This window comes from Rattus norvegicus, chromosome 3 (genome assembly GCF_036323735.1).
Source record: "Rattus norvegicus strain BN/NHsdMcwi chromosome 3, GRCr8, whole genome shotgun sequence".
NCBI classification, from domain to species: Eukaryota; Metazoa; Chordata; class Mammalia; order Rodentia; family Muridae; genus Rattus; species Rattus norvegicus.
The window spans coordinates 41,624,581-41,647,733 of NC_086021.1; the positions used below are offsets into that span (position 1 = coordinate 41,624,581).

Below are 23,153 nucleotides of genomic sequence, written 5' to 3' on the forward strand. Positions count from 1 at the left end.
GAAAAGAGCCATTTATTTTCAAATTGCACATTTTAAAAACACTCAACGGCATAACTAGATGCAATTGATGGTCTAATAATTAAATGTAGTAATCACAAGTAAGGTAAGTGTTATTAATTGAAAAAAGAGATTACCAGACTGGAATGTTATTCCAACATTTGGGAGATGGAGGCAGGAGGATCAAGAGTTTGAGACTAGCCTAAGTTATATGAGGCCCTGTGTCAAAAAAAGACATCAGATTATTTAAACCGATCTTGTCAACTGAAATGTTAACATTGGTAGTGAAATGTGACATTCCTAATTTGTTTCTATTTTTAAATTCTTTCTCCAGACATACTGATTATGTAATAAAGTTTTATTTAAGAAAACTTAACCTACACATGTACTTTGACTATACTTATGAATCAAGAAATACTTGGATGTTGACCATCAAACTAGTAAACATTGTTAGGAGTACATGAGATTATACTTTCTTATATTATTTGTATACTTAAAAATGGGTGCATATAAGGAAAAGGAAATATTACTCTTGTCCCACAGGAGTTTAGGTGTTTTGTGAAGGACAAGTCACAAAGGGAACTGTAACAGGGAAGGTTTTCTTTTTAATTGCTTTCCTGGTTCACGTTGTAAATGACTCACTAGGGAAAGAGTGTACCACGTTCAAATAAAGAACAAGCAGCTTTAGAAGTATAAATTACTAAATCTTGAATGGCAGCAGTGCCTGGCCTAGCAACAAAGATCTGTAATCCTAGCTACTCAGGGAATCAAGACCAGAGGATGAACAGTTCAGGGCTTACCTGCTCTACAAAGTGAGTTCAAGGCAGACAAAAGTAACTCAGTGAGAACCTGTGTCAAAATTAAAAGTAAGTCTGGGGTTTAGCTTTGTGGTAAATGCATGGTGTTAGGTTCAATCCTCAGTAACAACCAAGTAGTATCTTTCAAAAAACTTGCACACCTGTTTTGTTCTCAGCTACATTGTGTGTTCATTCCGAACAGGAACTTTAAATAAACTTCGCTTTATTGCTGTTGCTTTGTATTCGACTTGTAATACTTTTTCAAATAAAATTCTCATCCTCCAGTCACAGAGTGAAACAACCTTATTCCTTTCTAGTTTCCTCAGTACCTGAAACCATACAGTGGTATGGAGTCTAAAAGTTTGATTTATAGATCGGATTCGGTCACACCTTCGCAAGTTTGAAGTAAAGCTGAACTGAGAGACATGTTTTTATAAAATAAATTATCACAATCCCTGTTCTGTGCGCCTCAGTAAAGGTTGGAGTAGTTGACTTGGCGTTAAGTGCTGCCTGGCAAACAGGGCTTGCTTCAGAAAGGTGGACACAGACGCTTCCCTGCCCTAAAGCTACGGGTAGGCTACTGTCCTAGTGGTGGCTGAGTACGAGCCCTGCGCGCAAGCGCGGATCCTCCGGCAGGCTCCGAGCCCAGGTGGGGCTGCGGGAAGGAAGCTCCGCCTCGCGGGAGGATGCGGGGCCTATGAAGTGGGGCGGGGGGCGGGCCGGAGGGCGGAAGGAGCCGCTTCACGTGAGCAGTGGGGTGGGCGGCGGGGAGGCCCTGGCGGCGTAACCTCCCGGACGGCGCTTGGCGACAGCAGGTCCGGTACAGTCACGGTTCCCCTCCTCTCATCCTGGTCTCTACTCCGGAGGCCCGGGGCCCTTCCGCCGCCCCGGCTAGAATCCCGCTGCCTTCTCTCCCCGCCGGGCGGGGTCGGGCCGAGGAATGCAGGGGTCTCCCTCGACGGGCCGAGCCCTGAGGGAAGGGGAGCGGAGATTGGGTGTGGGGGAGCGGCCACGGAGGGCGGATGGCGCACGCGCGGGCCCTACTCCGCCACCCCCAACCCCAGGAACCCCTGCCCAAACCGGTTCCCCCTGTCTGGGTGGGTGTCTCCAAGCCTTGCAACTGCTGCTCCCTTATGCGAGATCTCTCCCCTCCCAACAAAGCCAGTTTCTCTTCACTTTTATGTTTTCGTCTTGGACTTGTTTGGAGATCTGCCAGTGTCCTCTGCCTCAGTTTCTCCCGTTGCCCACTGTGTCGGTGTGTATGTGACAGAGATTGCCTTGGGCCTCGGCTGGCTTCCTCGGCTCGCCTAATTTGAAAGACTTACGCTCTTTCAGCGCCGCTCTGCTTTCTCTGACTGGTATTTTCTGCCTCATTCTCTCCACCTGCGTTTAAAGTGTCTCTGGCATCGCATTCTTTCAGTCTAAAAGAAACATCTGCCTGTTCCTGCCTTGATTTTCAGCACCCTTCAGGGTTATGTCTTAAGGCTTTCTCCAGCCTTCCAGGGGTGCGCTGTTCATACCCTGATGGTAGTCAGGTCCATAGTCTTTACTAATACCTACAGTCATGCTCATACCTGTGGTACTCGAAGGAAAAACTTGGAAGCAGGTGTCCTAAACAGACTGTTAAACTCATGACCATGCTTGTATCGCTTCTTTTAAAAACCGTGCTCCAACTTGAATTTGAGACTGGGGGCGGGGCGGGGGAAGTGGTCTGTAGGGCATGGGTCCCCCTACCACAGGAGAAGGATGTCAAAGACAGAATTTTGCAATGTATTCGATATTTTCATTTCGATCAACACCTATATTTACATTCTTGTGAATAGAACGTGATGTAAGTATGTGGGCTTCCAGCTACTTTGTTTATTTAGGCAGAGAAACAATGGACGATAGTGAAATTGTCAAACTGAAAAGTCATTTGGAAAAAAGGCTCTGGTGCCAAAGAAGTGCATGTATAACTTTTAATGTAAGTGAAGGACCTGTTGTCTTAAAAGAGTATATTCATAATACTATAGATTATATTGTATATTGAAGATTTAGCCAAAGCTTAGTTAGGAAATGAGAATGAACAAAGGATAGGATTATTTATGATCTTCCTTAAAGGTCGGAATTTGAATTAAAATTTGAATGATTAATTTCTATGTATATACATTTTAATTTACATGACATGCTCAGCAGCTGAAGTAGGAGGATCATGAGTTCATGGCTGGCTTGGGCTACATAGCAAGACCCTGTCTCAAAGAACAACCACAAAAATAAATAAACAAACAAACAAACTTACATGTTTGATACAAAATATCAGATCAACTTCATGATTAAAGTTACCACATTGCTATGTTGTGGTTTTTTTTTTTTTCAGTTTCTTCGTGTGTGTGTGTGTGTGTGTGTGTGTGTGTGTGTGTGTGTGTGTGTGTGTTTGTTTTAGTCAGTATGACTAATGGTGCAATTCTGTGATCTACCACCAAGATACACTAAACTGTACAACCTTGTTTGATTTACTTTTTAAACTCAGTTTTCACTTAACTCACTGGCCTTACTAAGCTAAATCTTTGGGAACTTATCAACTGTGTGAATTTTGGCATGGTATTTTGTTTACAACTTACAAGTGATTAGCAGCAATAGTGTGACTTTAAAAAAAACCATTTATTTATTTATTTATTTATTTATTTATTTATTTATTATGTATACGTCATACAGCTTTCTGCCTGCATGTATGCACCTGCAGGCCAGAAGAAGGAACCAGACGTGATTATAGATGGTTTTGAGCCACCGTGTGGTTGCTGGGAATTGAACTCAGGACCTCTGGAAGAGCAGACAGTGCTCTTAACCTCTGAGCTATCTCTCCAGCCCCTAGTGTGACTCTTAAATATGGGATTCTTCCCTTTTCTCCTTCGTATTGAGAAGTGTATTGTGCACATTATCCACAATGGAGGCATGATTTTCTAAATAAGTGAACTTTTAAAGTCATTTTCTTTAGTAAATTTCCAGCTAGATAAAACCTACTATTAAAGATAATTCCCTAGTAATTGTTATAACAAGTCACTTTTGAGGGATTATTTTGTTTAAATTGGGGCTAATGTTGAGTATTTTCATGAGAACACTCATATCCTAATGTTATGACAGGCTGCCCATCTTTGCAACTTCTCAGGTATATCATTAGATTTTTTTTTTTTAGCAAGTAAATAAATAAATAGACAAGAGTCAATCTTTTTCTGGAATTAAAACATTCATCTTCAGGTCCTTGTTTAACCATGTACCTAAATCATTTTGGTACTTTGTATGTATTGTTTTCTCTTTTTAAACCAATTATTCATAGTTAGATCCTGAGGAAAGAAATTTCAAAAATAAAGAATAGATACCCATGTAAATTTCCGAAAGGAAAATCTTATCTCACCTAAAACTGCTTAGGAATGTTTTCTTGATTTTGTTTTTTTCACAAACTGGTTACATGGCCATCCTCCTCTACTTCTGTCCTCTCCTGGTATTGTTAGTGTTTTTAAAAAATGTAAGCAAATCAATATTAGAATGGGTATTTACACTTAGATTGCAGCCACTGTTGATGACTCTTAAAAGCCTTGTTTCTTGTGCAAAAACTGACCGAATATGGAAGTGAACAGCACATGAACATGTTACTTTATACAGTCTGGCTTGGAGGTTTCCTTTCTCTATCAACATTTACCATAATACTCTGAAGATTCTTCTTCAGAGTAAGAGTTTTGTGAGGCCTAATACTCCCATCCTTTCTTTCAGTAACTAAAGTAAAATCAAACCCCAATTCTGTCTTGTAAGTTCATGATGCTTGCTAAATAGTATTACCTTGACAGTAAAATATCACAGTAGATTTTAATAGTATAGCTATGTTGCCAAATTTAGGGGTTTGTACTTTCCTAAGGACCCAATGCATAATTGTTAAGGATTTCTGGTTAAGAACTTATCAGATCAGTACTTACATCACAAGCCAGTAGTCTCTCTCTAGGTCAGTGTAGCCCTGGTCTTCTGTTGGTTGCTGGAAATACTAAAAGGCATCTCACTGGAAGCTTTTGTTGGACTTTTTATGCTATATTAACTATGAGTTTCTGTGATAAATTTAACATAGTGTTACTCAAAGTTTAACAGTAATTTATTTTTGAGCATTCTCTTCTCATTTCCCATTATCCATTTTGGGAATTACAACCTACAGTGTACAGTCTTGATCTACTTCTAAGGATGAGTCTTGAGTTATGCAGACTGAGAATGGGGTTTTGTTGTTGCTGTTGTTTTTTGACATAGGGTCTCACAGTCACACTATGTAGCTTTTGCTGTGCGGGACCCCAGTATGTAGTCCAGCTGGCCTTGAACTCAAAAGGATCCACCTGCCTCTGCCCCTCAAGAGCTGGACTTGATTAAAAGTGAGCCACTATGGCCAACTCAGCTCTGGGGATGTTAGAAGTATAGTAAGTGCATTAGACTAAATGTTGAGTACATGTACAGTGTATATGGAAATGGCCAGTAATTTTAATATTTTTGTAATGAGCTCAGTTCTTTGAAGGTGTCCTGATTAATGAACTGTTCAATGACACAGGACTTTTTTTTTTTTTTAAAGATTTATTTATTTACTTTATGTACAGCATTCTGTCTGCATATGTGACTGCAGGCCAGAAGAGGGCATCAGATCTCATTACAGATGGTTGTGAGCCACCATGTGGTTGCTGGGAATTGAACTCATGACCTCTGGAAGAGCAGTCAGTGCTCTTAACCACTGAGCCATCTCTCCAGCCCGTCACAGGACATTTTTTTGTGTCTAGACCTCTGATTACTTGCAGAAGAAAAATTATTATCTATTGTAGTGAAATACCTATTACATCCTCTGTATATTGAGGTTAAAAAAAAAGGCCGGTTTCTGTCAAATCTTGAAATGCTAATAGTTAATCGGTCCTTTGCTTAACAATATTCTAGTTTTGGTCTTAAGATAAGGTTTTTTTCAGATAGATTTAATACATGAATGGAAGTTAAATATTTGTGAATTTTGTATCTTTTTATACAAATGCCTTTTATAGTAGTGTGAGATGCTAATAAACTCCCTATCATGTCCTTGGTACACATCCCTTTGTCAATATTGACCAGACATTCAAACATTATTGGTCTGCTTTCAACATAGTCCTCTGAAAAAACAAGTTTTACAGAAAAGAGAAACTTTGTTACATTGCTCTTAGGTTTTAGCCTTCTACAGAATGACTTGTTTGCTTGATATTAAGTTCACAGTCAGTAAAGGGAGGTGAATGATCAGACGTTTCAGATCTCTTTAGGTGGATATTCTAAATGTAATAGATTAATTTTCTTAATTATGCATAAGGACGAGTTATGTTGACTAACTAAAAGGGTAAAAAATTTTTTTGAAAGGCCTTGCAGTACTTTAAAGCATTTGTTTTTTTATATTTATACAGTGTTAAATTATGTTATGTAAATTATATTATGCTTCTAAAATCTGTTCAGAAAAAAATGAAAAAATTTGCTAGTAGAGCTTGGAAGAATAAAATGACCTTGACAATAATTCATTAATATTAAGCTAATTTTCCTATTGTTTCTGGCTATTGTGAAATGGCTTTCAAATAGCAATTTAAATATTTAGTTTTAGAGATACTGCTTTGAAGTGGTCTGAAGCCAGCAGCATATTTAGAGTTGTAGAGAGAAGAAAACTTAGTTTTCTGAAGTAGCCATAGGAACATCAGAAGACCATTTTGGCCTTTTATACCTTCAGTATCAGCATTATTGCATTCAGCTAATGAACACAGGTAAAAAATTGTCATATCGAGGTATAGTGGGAGGATTATTAACTGTTACAAGAGAAAGACATGGATATCCCCAAATCTTAGACTTAATTTAATATATGATTAGAGATAAAGCTACTCAATAAATTTGAGATTCACTTTCTCCATTGATTAAAATGGACCTACTTAATATTGTAAAGTACCTGGTGTTTTCTCCTTTCTTAGATAATTCATAAAATAATAGGATTCTGTCCCCTTATTTTACATAGCTAAAATCACAATATTGTGTAAGGTTTTAAGGAAAAAAATCAAAATTTAAGTCTTACTGATTTTTTTTAATCTATTACATTATTACTTTTAGATAAACAAGAAGGCTTGATTACTCATTAGAAAATGAAAATATTGACTTTCTGTAGGCATTATTTTTTTTATATTCATTTTGTAAGGGCATTGTTTAATTGCCCGTCTGGTCCCTATAGAGGACAGAAGAAGGTGTCCAGGGGATGTGAGAGGATATGGCACTGGGATCCCAAACCACATCCTCTGTAAGAACAATAAATACTCTTAGCTGATGAGCCTTCTCTCTAGCCTCTCGATTTGTGAATTTTCAGAATGTTAGCCTTGGTGATATAGATAAATAAATTTATATTTGAGTCTTGTGATTAAGTCTTTAAACAAATCCTTTTTCTTAAAAATAAAAGTGATGCATGTCTTCTACAACATTGACTTTGATGACATTATTGTAATGAAAGAATTCACCTTAAAAAAAAGATAGATATTCTGTAATCCATTGCCTAAGAGGTACAACAGTCATGGACAGAAGAAAGAATGATGGCTGCAAGAGACTAGAGATGAGAGAAATCCTAGATGGTGGCGGTGTGGATGGGCTTAGTGCCACAGAACCTGACACTTAAACATGTCTCAGACGGTGAAGTTGTGGCACATTTATATTTGACTGTGATGGTAGAAAGGATTGCAACTTGTGGAACATTTAGAAAAAAAATTTTTTTTCTCATGAACTTTTAGAATTTTTTAATTTTCTTTTCTAATTTTAATTTCAAGTATACCCGAGATGTCTTTTTGTTTTTAAATTTAAGCTGCAGTTAATGAGGCTTACTTTCACATGATCCTGTTATTTCACTTAACTTCAAAGCAACAGCCCTAAGTTAAGAGTCAGATTTTAAACAAAGTCATACCTATTGTTTAGCCATAGTGGTGGAAAATAGTCTATATTTTTAAAGATGGGGGTGGGGTGCCCTTTTCAGTGGGTAGGCTGTGAGAAATGCATGGGAAAACTGATGCAAGAAAAACAAGTTTAAAACTGACAATGCAGAGAGCAAAGACAAATGTGTGTATTTCCTTGTTACTCTGCTTATTCAGTTTTAGTGTTGGGGACCAAACCCAGAGCCTCACATGTGCCAAGCCTGTGCTCTGCCACTGAGCCCACTGTAGAATAGACCCTTACTGGGGTTTTTGGGTCTGCGTTTTGCATGTGCCTGTGGAAGCTGGAGGTGAACACCGGGGTTTGTCCTCATTGCTTTCTTGCATTCACGTTTTAAGGTAGGTTCTCTTGCTGACCCTGAAGCCCATCAGTTAGTTACCTGGTCAGTGAGCTTCAGTGTTCTCATTGACCCACACCCTGGTGTTGGGGATATGGGCACATGCCACATTGCCTGGCTTCTTTTCTTTAAAATGAGCCAAAAGGATCTGAATTTGGGTCCTCTTGATTGTCATGGCAATTAATGACATTTGCTGCTGACCCATCTACCATTACTTATTTTACTTTAAAAGATAAAAACACTGTGGGAATTGGCCTTATAGCATCTTTGAGTATTGTTTTGTTACTTTGTGTTTTAGTTCCTGAACCGAAAGTAATCTTAACCAGAACTGAATTTTAGAAGAATATAACTGAGAGCAGCACAGAGGACAGGCTGGAATACATAAAGAATGGAAATAGGATCACCAAGGAGTGAGATGCAGCTCAGAAAAGAGCAGAACACCTAGGTGCCTGGCTTAGCACCAAGTTTCATAATTTCTCTGTGAACTAAAGCAAATTGCCCAACCTATCTTAGCTTTGGTCTGTCTTACAAAGTTAATGTCCATCTAACAAGGTTAGTGTGGCACTGACAATAATGTGTTTGAGTGCTTTTTAGTTCCACGATGGGCCTAAAATTGGCACTTAGTAATTAATACATATTACTTTCTTTTTAGATTTACAAGGTGCTTTAAGTATCCTCCTTAAGATCCATAAAGCTAGACTCTTTTGCTTATTGGACAACACAGTTTACTTACTGAGCAATGAAAAATGGTGGGAAGTAAGAAGGAGGTGATGAGTGTGCATGGTCCATAGGAATCCCAGGGTATATTTTGAGGCTCAGTGTTGTTTAACTGTCTTCTTGGCCATGACATTTGAGGTTTTGATAGAGTCAGAGCTGATCTAGGGTAGTAGCTGGGGTAATCCTAGCACCCTGGAGGCTGAGATAAGGACCTAGGATTTTAAGGCCAGATGGGACTGGCTATGCCATGAGATTTTTTGTCTCAAAAGAATGTGCTGTTGTTGGATTTGGGTTTTTTATTAGTCTTCTGTAGCAATATTTCCAAGTACTTGCATATAGTGTAGTGTATTGATTATTTGTCTTCCTATTACTATACCTAACAATTACACTCATGCAGTAGTTGTTCCCCAGTATCTTACAGTGTATAAGAGTCAAAGACCCTTGTGAAATTGGTAATTGCATATTATCTGGACAGCCTTGCTTTTCCCACATACTTTAACTGATCTCTTAGAATACTTGATACAATGTAAATACTTTTGTTAATGCTGCATTTTTAGGTGCTATGAGGGCAAGTACATGTTGAGTATGGGTGTGATTTTGTTTTATATATTTTTGATCCTTAGTTGAATGCATAAGTGAGGAATACATGGATTTGGAAGGTGGTGTATCAACCAATCAACTTTACTGAGCTTTTCTTTTTTTTTTTTTTTTATTAACTTGAGTATTTCTTATATACATTTCGAGTGTTATTCCCTTTCCCGGTTTCCGGGCAAACATCCCCCTCCCCCCTCCTCTTCCTTATGGGTGTTCCCCTCCCAACCCTCCCCCCATTGCCGCCCTCCCCCCCATAGACTAGTTCACTGGGGGTTCAGTCTTAGCAGGACCCAGGGCTTCCCCTTCCACTGGTGCTCTTACTAGGATATTCATTGCTACCTATGGGGTCAGAGTCCAGGGTCAGTCCATGTATAGTCTTTAGGTAGTGGCTTAGTCCCTGGAAGCTCTGGTTGCTTGACATTGTTGTACATATGGGGTCTCGAGCCCCTTCAAGCTCTTCCAGTTCTTTCTCTGATTCCTTCAATGGGGGACCTATTCTCAGTTCAGTGGTTTGCTGCTGGCATTCGCCTCTGTATTTGCTGTATTCTGGCTGTGTCTCTCAGGAGCGATCTACATCCGGCTCCTGTCGGTCTGCACTTCTTTGCTTCATCCATCTTGTCTAATTGGGTGGCTGTATATGTATGGGCCACATGTGGGGCAGGCTCTGAATGGGTGTTCCTTCAGTCTCTGTTTTAATCTTTGCCTCTCCCTTCCCTGCCAAGGGTATTCTTTTTCCTCATTTAAAGAAGGAGTGAAGCATTCACATTTTGATCATCCGTCTTGAGTTTCCTTTGTTCTAGGGATCTAGGGTAATTCAAGCATTTGGGCTAATAGCTACTTATCATTGAGTGCATACCATGTATGTCTTTCTGTGATTGGGTTAGCTCACTCAGGATGATATTTTCCAGTTCCAACCATTTGTCTACGAATTTCATAAACTCGTTTTTGATAGCTGAGTAATATTCCATTGTGTAGATGTACCACATTTTCTGTATCCATTCCTCTGTTGAAGGGCATCTGGGTTCTTTCCAGTTTCTGGCTATTATAAATAAGGCTGCGATGAACATAGTGGAGCACGTGTCTCTTTTATATGTTGAGGCATCTTTTGGGTATATGCCCAAGAGAGGTATAGCTGGATCCTCAGGCAGTTCAATGTCCAATTTTCTGAGGAACCTCCAGACTGATTTCCAGAATGGTTTTACCAGTCTGCAATCTATCTATCAATCAATCAACTTTACTGAGCTTTTCTAGTAAGCAAGCATATGAAGATAATATAAATAAAACATAGTCTCTTGCCCACAAATAGTTCAGGTATACTGCATTGTGACCATGTATTTCCAGTGGGTTTATAGTTAATATTTACTTCTAAAATGACTACCTAGTAAATAGAGTATATACCATAATTCTTGCGTTAAGACGTAAAAGCAAACAAAAGAACTTAGAAGCACTAGCAGGAAATAATGAACATTTCAGAAGGAAAATGAAGGACTGACTTCTTAACTAGGTCATTAAATTTTATTGGGGGGGAAAAAGCTCACTGGGGAAATAGAGGCACATTCCTTACTTAGGAACCACCATGTACAAAGACTTAAGAGCCTAAAAGTTAGTAAACTATATGAAAGATTTGATTGTATGGTAAGATGAAAATGATAGCTGGGCTCAAGACTTTGAAGACTAAGTGATTCAAAGTTATTGGGTTTTGTTTATTTTTTCTACTTAAATTTTTTAAATTTGTATGCGTGTGGGTGTTTTGCCTGCCATGTATGCCTGTGTACTACATATATACCATTGAAGCAGGAGGAGGGCATTAGGTCCTCCAAAACTGGAGTTATAGATGGCTGTGAGTCATCAGGTGGGTGTTGGGAATTGAAACTAGGGTACCCTGGAAAAGCAGCTAGTGTTTGTAACAGTTGAGCTATCTCTCCATGCCCATTTTATTTTTATTTTGTTTTCATTAGAGAATTTGTTAAAGTGTCTTCTTAAACTGTAAGAGTGTCTGTTAAACATCACAATTAAACATGCCAAAGGAGAAGCTGCATGCATGTCTGTGTACCATGTACATGCTCGCTCTATCTATCTATCTATCTATCTATCTATCTATCTATCTATCTATCTACTTATTTTATGCATGCATGGAGGTGGTCAGATGACTAGTTTTTAGGGTCTGTTCTCTCCACCGTGTAAGTTCCTGAGATCAATGCAAGTACTCAGGTAAGGCAGTAAGTACCTTTATCCCCTGAACCACTTCACCATCCCTCATTCTATTTCCACTCAGGAATTAACAGGGATTTTGAGGAAAGTGGAGAAGGATTAGCTATAGGATCATATGTAATATTTAGAAATTCTGTAACTCAGAAATTAACAACTAGAGAGTCTAGAACAGAGGTTCTCATCCTGTGGGTCGAGACCCCTTTTGGGGGTTAAACAGTCCTTTCACAGGGGTCACCTAAGACCATCTGAAAACTACATTTACATATTTCCATTATGATTTATAACTAGCAAAATTAGAATTACAAAGTTGTAATGAAGATAATTTTATGGTTGGGGTAAGCACAACATGAACTGTATTAAAGGGTCACAACATTAGGAAGGTTGAGGTTGAGAACAAGTGCTCTAGAGAGTGAGACTTTTAGAAGAAGGATAGATGAGGGTATCAGACAGTTGATAGTGAATAGAAAGATAGAAACAATAACACAAATGCTTATGTGGAACTCAGAGAAAAGATAGGTATAAGTAGTATCAGTGTATAATGAGATGAGCCACAATTCCTGGCATCTGTGTATAGTTTTCTAAAAGGGAAAATTTAATAAGAGTGAAAAAGAAAATGTTTGGAGGTGTTGCTTTTTAAATTTTGTGGTTTCTTGTTTCGGGAGGTGGGATGTTATCCATGTTAGCTCAAACCCTGTACTCAGGTAGTCCTCTACCTAAGCCTCTTGAATAACTGGGACTATTGTGTATGAGCCATTGTACCTAGCTCGGAAGTCAGGGTTTGGTTGGTTTTTATGACAAGGTCTTACTATATAGCCATACATAGCTGTTTTGGAACTCATTATGTAGACCAAGCTAGCCTCAGACTTACAGAAATCCACTTGCCTCTGCCTCCCAAGTGCTGACATTAAAGGCCTGTACCACCATGGGTGTCCACAAGTAAATTCACTCTTATTAGGTAAGATTACTTTTAGAAACTAGAAACAATACAAATTTTTAATTTGTATCCAGAAAATATTAATAGTTCTTATTGTAAGTACTACTTTCCTTCAAAATACACTAATGGAATCTATAAGAGATTGAGAATGAATGTCCATCTTCATTCAGTGAGAGTTAGATTCATTTGATTTGTGTGTGGAGGGAGCCACGATGCATGTAGAAGTCAGAGGGATGACTCCTGAAGTTGGTTATTTTCTTCCATTAGTTTTGGGAATAGAACTCAGGAACTCAGGTAACTAGGCTTAGTGTCTACCAAACACCATGACACGGTGCTCATGTCGTGTATATTATATAGAGATGGGAGGCCTGGGGCTTTATTTCTGTTCATAACGTCCATGTATGGCATGCATGCAGTTTGGGATTTGGTCCATAACACTTTATAAACCAGGTGTTGCACCATTTGTATTCCCAGAAGGGTGCAGGGGTGTGGTGGTGTCATAGTTATTCTGTGCCACAAAGTGAATTAGTGGCCAGCCTGAGCAACATAGGACTCAATTGCCTACAGTGACAACCTATTGCAACAAGGCCACACCTCCAAATAGTGCCACTCCCTGGACCAAGCATGTAGAAAGGATCATTCTTGCCATGTTCCATCTAGGATTAACACCCAGACCTCCAGGCCATGTTTTCATGACTCACTTACCCCATGGTGGCTTTTCCTTTCTCCACCTTCTGTCTCTCCTCCTGTCTCCTCAGGTCCTCTTCAGACCCCAAGCCCAGGAGCTGAAACCCCACTTACCTCTCCTCTGCCCAGCTATAGGCTGTCAGCATCTTTATTCAACCAATAGTTAAAGAGAAAGGTCATAGCATTACTTGATATAAGTGAGAATTCTCTTGTCCCTGAGGCAGCCAGGGCCAGTATTTAACATTACAGTACATAGCAATAGACCAACTCTCAATAAATGTGCAATTAAGAAGTCTGTATGTTTTCTTTCAGTAATATGTTGTCTAAATTAGATTGTTTAAATTAGCTAATGAATTTTAAAAAGCTTTAATATTTGAGTGCATATAATATTTTGTATGTATATACATATATATATGTATATCTTCACATAAAGCCCTTACTCAATTTACAGTAGCTCTGTGACATAGATATATCATTTCTCTTACAGAAGGTGTATAATTAGACTGAATAATTAAGGAGTAGTATAACCAGTGTACATAGTATAATTGATGTGTGGTAAGTTTTTTTTTTTTATTGTTTTGGTGCAGGGGGATCAAACTGCATCTCTCATATGCTGTGCAAGTGATGTTCCAGTAAGCTATAACCTCAACCCTAGGTCTAGTATTCTAATTTGGATTTTTCCTAGCTTCAAATTGCAAGCTTTACTGTCACAGATAAGAACAGCATTCAGGTGGTCATAGGTTTGAAGCAAGCCTGGATTATATAACAAGACCTGTCTACATTCCTCCTACATCTCCCCAAATAAAATGTAAATAGTGTTACCTTCTCACTGGGTACCCATGTCTTTTCTCTTTATCTGGTGTTTATCCTACTTGTTTAATAAACATTTAAACATCTACATTATTCTAGTAGCTAAAGGTAACAGCCATTAATGAAATAGGAAAAGAAGCTTGGGTTTCAGTTTACATGGTATTTAAAAGCAAAAGAATAAAATATATTAAATAATGGAGAGGTGTCTTATAACTGATGAAAACAGAATTTTGGAGAAAAAATTAGTCTATAGTATCTTAAGATAAAGCTGTAACATTATACCTACACATACACACACACACACATATACATACATACATACATACATACATACATACATACATACATACATATATACACACACACACACCAGAAGTATATATCACTTTCTGTGGTGCCTCTTTGTGGTGGATGCTGGGAAGGTTCTTACCTCCTATCAATGGAGACTGGAGAGAAGGAGTCTCTTTTCCTGTGTAGTGTTTCAATAAACCACATTCCTGCTGAATGATAGTTTTAGACAGTTTTCCTAGGCCTCTGCTATTGTTGCACTATTAGCTTCAATTTAAAATAGACCGTAGATTAATTCAGCATGAAAACTAACTTAAAATACAAGCTCTAAAAGAAACTTCTCAGCATTGAGGCATTAGACATTGAACAGGCATGTTTGTCTTAATAGAGCTCTTTAGGACCTATAGATAACAGTATAGTTTTTGTCAGTTACAGTACTTTGACCAAACTACACCACCTCACCCATGATTGTTTTGTTATCTGTAAAATAGCAGTGTGAAGATTAAATTAAGGTACATTCACCATAACATTAAAAAGCAGCATATTGTTAAAACAAAAATTTTGACTGCAATGGGGACATCAGTAAGGGAAGCAATGCCTTTGACTCAAGTAAAAATGGACAAGTCACCTGAGAAACTCCTGAAAGTAGAGGGAACAGGCTAATTGGGGCTGATCATGTTCAGAAGCCAGGAAACCACTGTAGGGTGGAGTTACTAAGTCAAATCCTGAAGGTACTGGTCTGTAGTCTCAGCAAAGCTCTAGGTTAATGCTTATCCAACATGTCTCTTAATTTGGTACCCTAAATCTACATCTATTTGGCTGTATAAATTTGTCTCTCTGCTAAAGTTTTGATTTATTTTCCTAAGATTACCTTAAAGATGTTTAACTTGCATCCATTCAGTGGATGAATGAAAACATCTTTCTTTTGGATTTTCAGAAGACTATTTAAAAATACTTGTCAATTTCTGTAGTCTTGGCTACCCTGAAACTTGAACTGTAGACCAGACTGGCCTCAAACTTATAGATCTGCTTGCCTCTGCCTCCTGAGTACTGGGTAATTTTCAGTCTTGTACTATGTATTCTTTGAGGTTTTTTTTTTTTTTTAATTTTTAAAAAATTTGATTCATATTTTTGAGTGTTTTGTCTGCCTATATTATGTATGTACACCATATATGTGCCTGGTACCCACAAAGGCCAGAAAACACAGGGTCCCCTGGAACAGGAGTTGTAGATTATGAACTACCATATGCATGCTAAAAAGAGAGCCTGAGTCCTCTGCAGGAACTGAAAGTGCTCTTAATCATTATACTATGCTCTTAGCCACCTCATTTGATCATTTTTGTAACAGGGACTTACTACATACCCAAGTCTGGCCTCAAACATACAACCATCCCCCTGCTTTGTCATCCTGTTAGGATTATGACTGGGCATCACTCTACCCTTCCTAACTATAAATTTATATTTGGTCTTGTAAATTATATTCTATTTATTTCTTGAAACAGAGTCTACCAGTGCAGCTCTGGCTGGCCTAGAACTCCACTACATAGACCAGGCAGTCCTGGAAAACACAAAGATCTGCCTGATTCCAACTCCAGAGTGTCTAGTCCGTCTTTGTTTTCTCCTTTCTTTCTTTTTTTTGTTTGTTTGTTTGTTTTTGTTTTGTTTTTGTTTTTCAAAATAAGGTTTCTGTGTGTAGCCTTGGCTGTCTTAGAACTCACTTTGCAGACCAGGCTGACCCAAAAGTCACAGAAATCCACTTGCCTCTGCCTTCTGAGTGCTTGGATTAAAGGCATGGACATTGTTTGGTTCTCAGTCTTTAATCTTTAAGCAGGAGAAGAATTACTAAAAGACAACAGGATGTCCAGAATAGAGTTTATCCTTGTCTGTGTCATTAGCTGGTTAAATGATTTTCCTTGGGGTTGCTATTTCCTTATGTTCAATATTATTGGTGTTTTTTGTTTTTCTGCTTAAACTTAGGAATGGTGCAATTCTAAATGATAGGCATTTTGGTTAAGCTTTAGAAGAGAAAATATAATGTGTGCTTAGTCAGTATATATTCAATTAAAAATTCAAAGCCCAGGTTGGAGCAATGGCTTATAGTAGTTAAGAGCATTTACTGCTCCTGGAGAGGATCTGTATTCAGTTCTCAGTGTCTATATGGTAATTTACAGCCATCATCAACTTCAGTTCCAGGGGATTTGAAGCCCTCTCCTGGTATGCACACATGTGTACACACACAAATAAAATGATAATCTTTAAAAAATTCCAAAGTGTAAGCCAACACTTCAGTTGGGAAGGTTAAACACTTAGCTTCATTGATGTGGTGAGCACAGAGCTGTAGCTGTTTCTTTTTATCATATTTATATTGATTTAAGTCTAAGAAATTAAGATATAGGAAGATTCAATTTTTAATAGAGAATATTTCCCAGTTGTAGTTTGTCTGCTTTCTCTGTCTTGAATTTATCTCTTTGTATTAATGTGAAATATAGTTTGCTATACCATCCTAGTACTTTAAATTTCAGTATTGATAATGTTAGGAAACGTAATTATTACACTTATACAATAACCAAGTGTTTTAACTTCATTTATGTATAAAGCATTACAAATTAAAGGCCAGAGTACTGTTGAGTTTGTCTTTTCTTCTGGAAGCCAAGACCTGAGTTGCAATATGTGCCAAAGGCAGCCCTATAAGTAGGTGGGGTTATTGTGAAAGGAGTGTTTTGATTATATGGAATCTGAAATACCTTGACCTACATAGCACAGAATGTCCTTATCAGAATGAATGAAAAGCTTTTTTTTTAAGAGCATAACTAAATATGCGGCAGACATTTTATATGAATCTTTATGGTTTGTGTTTTTCAGGCATTTAAAAAATTTTAACCATTCATGAGTTGAGCCTCATTCTTGAGTTATGGATGACAAGGCCTCTGTTGGAAAAATCAGTGTCTCTTCAGACTCAGTGTCCACTCTTAATAGTGAAGATTTTGTCTTGGTTTCCAGGCAAGGAGATGAGACACCATCTACAAATAATGGGAGTGATGATGAGAAGACGGGACTCAAGGTAAAGTTTGACAGCCTAAGTGTGACTTGCTAAACCTTGTGTATAACTTGGAGCTAATAAAAGAGTATGTTGGGGAGAACACAGGATTGATACACTTTACAATGGTGTTGAATTTTGTGTATACTTAATGAGTTACTTTTTATTTTAAGGATTTTTATTTTGATTAGCATATTACATTTTTTAAAAGCCCCATCAAAACTCTTTATGGTATAAACTTTTTAAACTTCAGGATTGTTCCCTTTTCCCAGTACTCAGGAGGCAGAAGCAGGCAGATCTCTTGTTTGAGGACAGTCTGATCTACAAAGTGAGCTCCAGGGCAGCCAAGCCTGTTACACAGAGAAACCCTGTTTTTTGTTTTGTTTTGGTTTTTATTGTTTTTAAAAAGATAGATGGCGGGGGAGAACAGGAACAGGAAGGCGGAGGGTGCCGTTTCTGGTGAGTCTGAATGACATGAAGAAAACTGTAGAAGACAGGAAAGATTTCCAAAGGCAGCAGCAGATACAGACACCAAAAGGGTGGAGGCTCCAACAGAGTATCCTGACCTGAAGACTGGCAAGCCTCTTGCATGCTTGCTTCCGTTGGAGCTTAGTAGCAAACTTGAACTTTGTTCTAAATTTTACCAGTTTTGGAAGTTTTGAATAGGAATATGATCTAATTTACATTTTAAAAAGCTTAACTTGCTAAGAGCAACTTCCATCATGACAGCATAGCCTACTCCCCAGAAACACTATGACAGTTATTAAAACAAAAAGAAAAACGAATGTTAAAGTCTTACATGAAAAGTCTTCATCATGAAACTCTGGTAAGAATCTCTTACTTTAAGCATCCCCAGGGCTGGAGAGATGGCTCAGCGGTTAAGAGCACTGACTGCTCTTCCAGAGGTCCTGAGTTCAATTCCCAGCAGCCACATGGTGGCTCACAACCATCTGTAATGGGACATAAATAAAGTCTTAAAAAAAAAAAAGCATCCCCATCTTGTTCTTCCTCTCTTACCTGACAGACAAAAAACTATGTCTGCTCTACAGACTTGCATAATCAAGAAGATGGCCAGGGTGGAATGAAGGAATGGTACCAAAACATACTGTATGGAAAAAATTAATAAAATAGAAAGAAAATGGTGTTCGGGATGGTCGTCTTCCCACTCCTAGTTCCAGAGCAGTGACTCACAGTTCTGCCTTAGGCACTGGAGAGCCATAAAACAGCTCTGTGTCTTCATTGTCAACAGATATAAATAAGAAGTCCTGAAGTGGGCTCATCAGGATCCTGAGTCAGTATAACATCTTGTCTACAGTGTCTAAGTTTCCAACCAAAAACAACAATGGTAAACAACAAGCAGACAACAGAAACTTCTAGTCAATGACCATTGAATTTAACTTGCAGTGTTTCTAGACCAGCCAGAGCTACAGAGACAAAAACCAAACCAAATGAACTGTTTCAAAGTAGTCTTTTGTGCTATGACCAACAAATTATACAACATCATGCTTCAGAACAGATGTGTGTATAACAATGACATCAAATACTACAGATAATAAGGAGGGCTGGAAAGATGGATTAGCAGTTAAGAGCTCTGGCTATTCTTGCTGAGGACCCAGGTTAGATTCCCACCATACGGGTGTATGGTGGCTCACAGCTTGTCTGTAACTTTAATTCAGAGACTTTGCCAACCTATTTTGGCCTCTCTGAGCACTAGACAGGCATTCAGGCCAAACAGGCCCTAAGGAGATAAAGAGCTGAAGATTCCAGAGCTAAAAAGTATGATAAGCATAAATATCTGGTGATGTTGCCTTCAAAATATCCTCTAATGCAGCATGGTCTTTTAACTTTTTCTAAATTTATTATTATCATCATCATCATCATTATTTTTTGTATTTCGTGAGTAACCAGTAGCAATACTTGGTTTTGTTACTTGTTTTTTGTTTTTTTTTTGTTTTTTTTTTTTTTTTTTGGTTCTTTTTTTCGGAGCTGGGGACCGAACCCAGGGCCTTGCGCTTCCTAGGTAAGCGCTCTACCACTGAGCTAAATCCCCAGCCCCTTGTTTTTTTTTTTTTTTAAACGTTGAACAGTCTTACTTGGATTTGCTCACTTCCTTTTATGACCAACTAAATGATAAACTATTATAGCCCACAATATAACTTAGTAAAACCCAAAAGAAACAGAAAAATAAATAAATAAATAAAGTAAGTCATTATTGGAATACAGTGCTTTTATTCCTCAGCCCTCCATTGACCGCTTTACTCATATGTCTCAGCACTTTGAAGGCCAGTTCATATCAAGTAAGTCTTCCCAGAAATAAAGGAGACTTATTTATAGGAGTAGTCATAAAATTTATGTGAAACTTTACTGTAGCTGACGTTTCTTTTAACTTTTAGAAGGGAGAACATTTCTTTAAGAAAAGCTATTAAAAAGACAATATTAATGTTGGTATGTTACCTATTTATGAACAGTACTTTTAGGTTCGTTGTATTTTTTATGTAAAACAGCATCTGTGGTCTTTGTTGCAGATCATCCATTTAAAAAAATTCAGAAGATATCCTTATAATTAAAGAAATGGTGATACTTTGCTTTAAAACATGAACTCAAACTAGTCCTGGCCTCTCATTTTGCTGATTGCATGTATTTGTGCTTAGATTGTAGGGAATGGGAGTGAACAGCAGCTTCAGAAAGAGCTAGCAGATGTGCTGATGGATCCTCCCATGGACGACCAGCCAGGGATGGAAAGGTCACACCTGGATGGGGAAGGAGATGGGCCTCTTTCTAATCAGCTCTCAGCTTCATCCACCATTAATCCTGTGCCCCTGGTAGGGCTTCAGAAACCAGAGATGAGCCTGCCAGTGAAATCTGGACAAGGAGGTTAGGATACTACATTGCTTGTGTAACTTAAGATTATTGTTTTTAATACTTGTGTGTCTTCTGTTCAGTACTAGATTCAAGAACAGAATGAAAACCATTGTAAGTGCTGTACAGCTCCATATTCTAGATTTGAGATGTTGTCAGATGAATATGACGTTCTGATTTTTCCTCTAACTGTATTTCTATTACAACAAAGAATTAAAAACAGTAGTTATAGGATACTGAGAAGGAAGTCTATCCTTTTTTCAGGTGGCTTACAGAGTCTTCCAGGAAATTTATGATGAGTTCAAATCCAGCCATTAGTATAAAACCTTGTTTCAGAAAATCAGAAACAACCAAATTTTCCAGGAAAGAAGAATTTTGATGACGGTGTTAGCAATAGATGTTTGCTCCAGGCATAATCTCTCAGAAAGCAAGTTGAAAATGGAAGGATACAGAGCAGGTATGCAAGCTCATCTGCAAGAAGAGCTCATTAACTTGGAACTGGCATTAAAGGAGGTAATGCAGAAGCTAGCAGTGTGTTGGAAACATTGTAGCTGCAACCAGAAGACATCAGCACTTTCAGAATACTTGGATACTACACGTATATTTGGTTTAAAGATAAATTATAAAATCAAAATCAGTAAGGAGATGGAATCAGGAGTCATATCTGACTCTTAGGTCGCATTTTGGTTTGTAATTAACTTCACTTTGTAAAAATCGTGGTATTAGAGTTCTAGTGTAGATTGCTCACACTGACATGCTTGCTGTTCTTATCAACACTATTATTTTTTCTGTTTCTTTCAGATTCTGAAGTGTCAAGTCCTTTCACACCAGTGGCTGATGAGGATAGTGTAGTTTTCAATAAACTAACTTACTTAGGCTGTGCCTCAGTAAATGCTCCCCGGAGTGAAGTGGAAGCCTTGAGGATGATGTCTATCTTGAGAAGTCAGTGTCAGATTTCTCTGGATGTAACCCTCTCAGTGCCGAATGTATCTGAAGGAACTGTGAGGTAAGACTGGCCCTGTTGAGTGCTCTGGCACAAGGAAGCACTGGGAAATCCTGTGTGCCATACGACTCTTCTTGAGTTGCAACCCTCATGAAAAAAATGCTCACATCCCAATCCTCAGTGGAGTATTAGACGTAAATGACTTAGGGATAGTTGAACCATAGTAACCATGAAAGATGTCCCCTTCTTTTTTAAAATGAGAAATGAAATCAGAGACCAGAGAAGTCCTAGAAATGGGTATTGCTTATACTAATTCAAACTAATCAAAGATAACCAAGTCAGATGATTGCTACCAACCAGTTAAAAACAAAATTGCTGAATAATTATAGAAAATGTGTTTCAGAAAAATAACAAAAATAAAAAAAAACCCTCTTAATTTTACTTTCTTCTTGATAAACAGAGTCAAAATCTTGGCTCATCAATACTTTTTTTTTTTAAAAAGATTTATTTATTTTTATGTATGTGAGTACACTGTAGCTGTTGTCAGACACACCAGAAGAGGGCATCAGATCCCATTCCAGATGGTTACGAGCCACGATGTGGTTGCTGAGAACTGAACTCAGAACCTCTGGAAGAGCAGTCACTACTCTTAACCATTGAGCCATCTCTCCAGCCCCTCATCCATACTCTTTATACAGGCTGGGGGAATCGCTGTGTTATCACAGGGATATATAAATTCAAAGCATTGTGACTCTTATAATCCCAGTGCTGGAGAGGAAGGGACAGGTGTATTGCTAGGGTTCACTGGCCAGACAGCCTAGCCTACTTAGCAAGTTCCAGGCCAGTAAGTCAGTGAATCTCTGTGGGTAAATGTGTCTTACAATCTCTCACTTGCTTGTACTTAGGCTTGTGTGAGCACACACACACGGTTATAAATGTCTCAAGAGCAACAACATTGAAGCTGTCTCACATACACAAAAAAACTCTTTGTGTATAACTTGTGTATAACTATGCTCACTGAATGATTAAAAAGAGGAAGTATTCATTTTGACAAGTAGTTTCAAAGGTTTCAGTCTAAGATCAGCTGTTCCAAGTCGTTAGGTGTGATGAAGCAATATATCACAGCAAAAGGCCTTGGTTGAGGTAAACTTACCTTATGGGAGCCATTAAGTGCAGAGAAACCAAAAAGTGGCTGAGAAAAGATGGGCATGCCCCAGTGACCTATTTCCTCTAGCTTTGACCTATTGTTCAAAGGGTTTACTGCCTCCTAAAGTAACAGCAGCTGCTTTGTACATGAATCTGGGAACACAGTATATACTAAAATGATATAGTGTATATGTGTATGTCTGTGTATGTGTTTGTGAATATATGTATACATAGATCTATGATTCAGTCAACATTTTTGCTCGCAGTGAAATTACTCCATTTAGTTTTATAGTGAGGAAAGTACTAATATTAGTATCAGTTATTGTATAGGCATTTCAGTGCTTTATAAGTGGGTAGTTCGCTGGATCTTTTATTTCTTTAGGATAGATTCCTAATACACTTAGTGGATCAAAAGCCTCCCTATTATTACTGCTTTTGTCGCATGTAGAAATAATTGACCCAGTTTATCCTCTGGTCAGCGATTTCTATGTTTTTCAGTACTCTTAGAAACATTCAGTGCTCTGAACAGTGTCTATAATATTGTAGCTGTCACATGTCACCAGAGGCCAGCCTGGTCTACAGCGTGAGTTCCAGGATAGCCAGTACTGCATAGAGAAACCCTGTCTCAAAAAAAAAAACTAAAAACAAACAAAAAGAATCAGATATGCTGATATTAATACCTTTCTGCATGTCTCTCTCAAGCATATAACTGTTTAGATTTTGTATCATGGAATTATGTGATGAGTAACCTCAACATTCACATGTGACATATATCACATCAACATGGCTACTATACTAAAAGTGACTTATATAATCATCTTTCTGGACAG

General features: G+C 38.2%; 1 protein-coding gene across 7 annotated transcripts in view; it reads left to right on the forward strand.

Moving 5' to 3' along the window:
* Rabgap1 (RAB GTPase activating protein 1) overlaps nt 1–23,153 on the forward strand; it is a 118,012-nt gene that overhangs the window by 6,797 nt on the left and 88,062 nt on the right. For 2 of the 7 annotated variants that reach the window (XM_039105274.2, NM_001107841.1), the window contains exons 2-4: nt 17,201–17,399; nt 20,027–20,249; nt 21,036–21,240. In XM_039105274.2, the coding sequence (XP_038961202.1) occupies nt 17,250–17,399; nt 20,027–20,249; nt 21,036–21,240 (578 nt within the window). In that variant the 5' untranslated portion in view covers nt 17,201–17,249. Of the gene's footprint in view, nt 1–1,482; nt 1,892–17,200; nt 17,400–20,026; nt 20,250–20,498; nt 20,692–21,035; nt 21,241–23,153 lie in introns of those variants that run through there. The other 5 variants (XM_039105273.2, XM_039105277.2, XM_039105275.2 and 2 more) reach the window with 5 other exon arrangements.